Here is a 5,490-nt window from a genome sequence, read left to right as displayed (position 1 = left end):
ATCGCCTAGAAACCCTTCTATTATGACACAATGGATGCCATATGACCACGGCATATATCCCCGTCGAGAGGAACGGTGTCTTTAAAGACATTGCTTGCAACAAACGAACATACAATGGAGAGAAGTGGATCGATAGAGAACAGTCCTTAGGAAGGCTACTGTTGCGGCTATGACTTGAGAAAGACTAGCGAGGGATGGTTGTCTTATCCGAACGAAACAATCGGAACAGGCGTTGTGATGTCGATGGCCTTCTCTTGGTCATTGACTTTGCTGAGGGTGACATGATTAGGCTGGGCGGCACTGCTCCTCGGACGGCATGGGACGGCATGGGAATCCCCGGAATGCGGCGTTGGGGCTTGTAGGACTGATCATTGGACGAAATGGGCCTACAATTGGGCGGTTCCACTCACCCACTCGTGGTGGTGGGGTTTCCAAAGTCGTGTGATAGATTTGCGAATTGCGTTCTGGTTTTCCGGAGTAGAGATGTATGCTTAGAAAGACTTGCTACCAATCAAAGCAGTGATTAATGCGATTGGTGGTTTTAACTTGATTTCGGTATTTGAGTGCTGCACTGCAGGGAACCACGACACTGGTGGTCAGATAAGCATATGTTTCAAGATGAGTGAATCCCAGCCAGAGGTTTAGTGATGGGGTCTGCAGTTTGGACCCTTGGGTTTGAAGCCAGAGAACTTGATAAGATGCGTGTATCGGGGCGCTATGTCATTGCGGGGTGGAAATCCAGCTCACCGCCTCAAAAAACAGGTGAGGATCCGGCGGCAGAAAAGCGCCAAGATTTCGCATAAGCGATTTCTCCACACCCCAAAAAATTTCGAACCGCCCGAAAATTCGCAGCCAATCCGCCCGCAACCGCCGCAGTATCAAAGCTCTGTCTCTGTTCACCGAGTCTGCTTGCACCCGCCTAGCCGTTAAATTTCGTCTGGCTCTGCAGCAGTCCAACCAACCTTTTGCGGCCAACACATAGAAGGGCCTTTTTACTTCTTTCAATAAGAATTTCACAAGCCAAGAAACAGAACAAAGGGAATATGGCGGAATCTACTTTGCAGGTTCGTTGTATTGCCCGTGCCCCGCCACTGGCCGAAGAGAAAAAAATTAAGAGAGGCTGCTGGCGGCGGTGATGATCCTGTGAGATCGCCACGAAAGGCACAACGTTAACATGCTTCGTAGGATCGCCTGCGCGAGCACTCAAAGGCCTTTGATGGTCTCTTGTCCCTGATTCCGGCAAAGATGTACTATGGAGAAGACAACTCTGTACGTTTGCCCCCCAGTCCGCACCTTACATCCCTCAATGGCCCTTCAAAGCAAAATCGCAAAGCGACCGACAGGAACCCAGTCTGCTCTCTCCTCCTCTCCCATCGCTCGTGCCTTGGCTACACAGCACCACGGTGCCTTTCATAAAAGAGCGCACTTTGCTTACGCTTCTTTCTTGCAACAGGAACAATGGAAGCGGACGAAGCAGACGAAAGCCGAAGCCAAAGCCGCAAAGACGGCCAAGCTGGACCCCGACAGCGAGCTGAACCGCAACGCAAAGGAGGTCATGGACGAGAGGGCGGCGCGCAACAAGCGCAAGCTGGAGGCGATGCAGGAGGAAGAGGACAAGGAGGACGAGGAGCCTATTCCGGGCGTGCAGAGGGAGCTGCCCGGCCAGGGCCTGCGGATGAACAAGGACTACAAGAAGCAGAAGACGGCCGACCTCCCGATCGACACGATTGACGACGCCAACCCTGCCGAGATGTCGCAGAACCAGCTCATGAGGATGGCAAAGAAGGAGGCCAAGCTGGAGAAGCGCGCGACCAAGAAGGCGAAGAAGGCTGAGAAGAAGGCTGCTAAGCTCGAGGCTTCTGGTGGCGACGCCGCTGCCGCTGCGGATGCTGATGCTGATGCTGAAGCGCCTGAGGCCAAGGAGTTTAGCAAGCCCGCCGCCACCAAGGCTGCAAAGTCCCCGGCGGCCGCCAAGAAGGAGTCTAGCAAGAAGCAACAGAAAAAGGCCGAGTCCAAGGACGCCAAGCCCGTCAGCAACGACCACGACAGGGACGTGGACAAGGACGAGGATGAGGACGAGGAGTACGAGACCGTCGATGAGTCCGACGACGAGGCCGAACCCGCGACAAAGTCAAAGTCCAAGTCCGCTGACCTCAACCCCCTCGACCTCTCCGGCCTCGCCCAACAACAAAAGGCCACAGAGTCCAGCGGCGCCTCGGCATCGGCCTCGCCCACCTTTGACACCGCCGCCGCCACCGCGAGCACGACAACCTCAACGAGCTCCACAGTCCCGCCCTCCGAGAAGCCAAAGCACATCAAACTCCCCGCCGACACCTCCGCCCTCCGCGCCCGCCTCGCAGCCCGCATAGAAGCCCTCCGCGCCGCCCGCAAGGCAGACGGCCCCGACGGCAAACCGATCCGCACCCGCCAGGAGCTCATCGAGGCGCGCCGCTTCAAGCAGGCCCAGCGCAAGGAGCACAAGAAGGAGCTCCGCACAAAGGCCAAGCTCGAGGAGGACGCCCGGCGCGAGGAGACGCTCGCGTCAAACTCCCCCAGCGTCATGTCGCCCCGCGTCGGCCTCGGCGGCGACGACGGCGACGAGCCCGCCAACTTTGCGTTCGGCCGCGTCGCCTTTGAAGACGGGACAAAGCTCTCGCACGACCTCTCCCACGCGCTCAACACGCACAAGAAGCGCGGACCCTCGGACCCTAAGACGGCGCTCATTAAGATCCAGAACCAAAAGAAGCGCCTCGCGGCCCTCGATAAGGAGAAACAGGCCGACATCGCTGAAAAGGAGCAGTGGCTCATCGCCCGGAAACGCGCCGAGGGCGAGCGCGTGCGGGACGACGAGCAGGCGCTGAAGAGGGCGGTCAAGCGCAAGGAGCAGACCAAGAAGAAGAGCGAAAAGGCGTGGAAGGAGCGCAGCGACGGCGTGGCGAAGTCGATTCGCGAGAAGCAGAAGAAGCGCGAGGATAATTTGAAGAAGCGCAAAGATGATAAGCTGGCGCATAAGCTCGGTCGCAAGAGCGGGAAGAAGGTTGGCGGTGGCGGGGCGAAGAAGACCAAGGCGCGTCCTGGGTTTGAGGGGAGCTTTGGCGGTGGTAAGAAGAAGAAATAAGTGTGAGGCATAAGAAGACGATCGTGAGGAATTGGGCAGAGGTGTGAGAGCGGTTGGCGATACAGGAGATTAATCGATATCCCCCCGGAGCAGTGGAGGCAGGACACAAGTTGTGTGTGTTCGAGCAAAACCGACCAGTGGTTTTTTTTGCATCATCACTATGGATGGAAAACGGCGTTTTGGGAACAAAAAGAGAACTACTGTACATTGTTTTGTTTCTTCTTTTGCACAAAAAAAGGGGGACGGCGGCGTAGGAGGGAACCCATGAATACATATTTCAATCGTTCTAGCCATGCCATGATGGTCTCCATCGCTTCATGAACTTGCACTGAAACTGCTCTATGTCATCGCAGAGGATAGCTGGTTGCTATTACGGCTATCGTCACGATGTTGGTACGACTTATAAGGAAGAAAGACTCCAGATTCAAGTTTCTCACTAACGCCTGCCGGATATATGTCCACATCTTGAACACTTCGGCTAGGACAACAACACGAGGCAAGAAGACGGATGGCAGAACAAGCCCACGAAATCTTTCAAACTGATATCTCTCACACTCATTTTCCCTCTGCGCTCTCGTTTCTCGGGACGTGGACTGAGTGTGTTCTGCATTAAAACGATCGCTTACGGTAGAAAAAAGTAGTTGAAACCCAACCAACTACACGCGTGTGTATTTTTCGCCATCCCATCATCCTTCATTTTTTCCCTTGCTGGAAACCTTTTTCTCTCCCATGAGGCAAAAAGAAGGATATAGCGCCCTTTCATGATATTTTGCCCCCAAGTTTGCGAACCCAATATCCTGCTTCCCCACGGCCACCTTACATGCTGCACATTTTTTGGTTTAATGGGGAGCATAAGAAAGTCGCTTTCCCCTGTTGCTTTATTTTATCATTTCTCGTGAGGGTTCGAATTTGGTGAAGGTCGGTAGAGCTCAATGCCGGGGCGTTTCGATGTGTCTAGGTTGTGAATGGGATTGAGAAATGGGAAAGTCGTGTTCCCGAAACTCGCGCAGTGCTCTGCCCTGTACAAAGTCGAGGCAGCGGAATGATCGGTTTCGAGGGTGTCGAAGTCGATTAGGTTTACAAGAGGGAATCAAGACGGGTGAAGACACTAAGACAGGCAGCCACAACTTCGAGTTGCAGCTCCTTGTCCTTGCCCTTGCTGATTTCCTGCAAAAGTGTTAGATCCAGGCCATTAAGCCACATGTGGAAATTGTGTTCAACATACATCTGCGATGACTTGAGGCAGATTGGCACCGATACCGTTGCCGGTAGCCTTCTTTCCAAAAGGCCATTGGCTGTAGTCGGCGAGAAGCTCGTCTGTCTGGGCAAAGGCGCGCTCGCGGGCCTCGTGGCCGAGGGTGCTCAGGGCGTTCTCGAGCACGTTGGCAGCGTAGGCGGCGCACACCATGGCAAGAGTACGGACGTAACGGAATTCGAGGTTCTCGGGCAGGAATTGGGATGCGGGGAGGACGACAGTACGCTGGGTCAAAACGTTGCGGACGCGGCGGCGAATCTCCTCCTTGGCACCTCCGTCGGCGACGGGGTGGGTCGCCATATCGAACAGCAGGAAGTTGCGCTTCTCGGTGCGGAGGATGCCCTTGTCGACTAGACCCTTGGCTAGGCGCTCGCGAACCTGCTTTAATTGGTATCCGATCTTCATCAGGTTCCAGGTCTCTCCTGTAGGTGGACCACATCCGTCAGCCAGAGTGCTTTCCAAGGGCGATGTGGACAGCGCAGTGCTCCATTCCATTTCAGGGAGGGGGAAGAGGGGGTAGCTTTACCGCTCATCAGATCGATCCAAGAGCTGACACTCATCTTCTCGCTCTGCTTCATCATCTTCAATGCCTCATCAAGCAAGACCTCGCCTGTCAGGGTGTCGTCGATAACCTCAATGACGCGGTCCGCGAGAGGGAAGCGTCTTCTCGAGGCATCCTTCTGCATGCTGATGCGACCGCGGAATGCGAGTTCGATGACGATGCATCCTCTTAGAGCATATGAGATGTTGTCGTTCCAGAATGACAGGTAACCCTGCACCGTGTAAAAAGTCAATTAGCGACCTGGCTTCATTTGTGGAAATCGGTGCGCAGCGCTCGTTGTCGGCATACCTGCTTATCCTTGAGACCGAGGAGCAGTACCTCCTCCATCAACGTCAGCTTAGGTTGTTTGCTGCGCTCGGCGCTCTCGCTGATATCGCGGGGGTCGAAGGCGATCTTGTGGCCGTTCTCGCCGCTCTCGTAGCTCGTCTCGGGGGCGCTATCCTTGATGTTGGGCGTTGAGTTGGTCCGGCTGGCGCCATTGCTGGCCTCACCATCACCACCGGCGGCACCTCCGCCTCCACGGCGTCGGGTAAGACCTCCTGCCGCTGCTGACAT

The 5,490-nt window shown here is 55.3% G+C and overlaps 2 protein-coding genes across 2 annotated transcripts; one reads left to right on the top strand and one right to left on the bottom strand.

Annotated features, from left to right (window-relative positions):
* The first annotated feature begins 828 nt into the window (after window positions 1–828).
* BDZ83DRAFT_621937 (surfeit locus protein 6-domain-containing protein) lies at window positions 829–3,412 on the top strand. Its single transcript, XM_060508299.1, has 3 exons — window positions 829–1,064; window positions 1,186–1,269; window positions 1,454–3,412. Exons 1-3 carry the CDS (start codon window positions 1,044–1,046, stop codon window positions 3,116–3,118), a joined length of 1,770 nt encoding a protein of 589 aa, XP_060364851.1. The 5' UTR covers window positions 829–1,043; the 3' UTR covers window positions 3,119–3,412.
* A 783-nt stretch (window positions 3,413–4,195) lies between these two features.
* On the bottom strand, window positions 4,196–5,490 carry BDZ83DRAFT_752371 (Golgi phosphoprotein 3-domain-containing protein; the record flags this gene model as incomplete). The annotated part of the gene is made up of 4 exons (XM_060514193.1): window positions 4,196–4,285; window positions 4,344–4,795; window positions 4,900–5,146; window positions 5,224–5,490. 4 exons carry the CDS (start codon window positions 5,488–5,490, stop codon window positions 4,196–4,198), a joined length of 1,056 nt encoding a protein of 351 aa, XP_060364850.1.

The sequence above is a fragment of the Colletotrichum acutatum genome (assembly GCF_030867785.1).
Source record: "Colletotrichum acutatum strain CBS 112980 chromosome Unknown BDZ83scaffold_48, whole genome shotgun sequence".
NCBI classification, from domain to species: Eukaryota; Fungi; Ascomycota; class Sordariomycetes; order Glomerellales; family Glomerellaceae; genus Colletotrichum; species Colletotrichum acutatum.
This window is presented reverse-complemented; position numbering and strand designations above follow the sequence as displayed.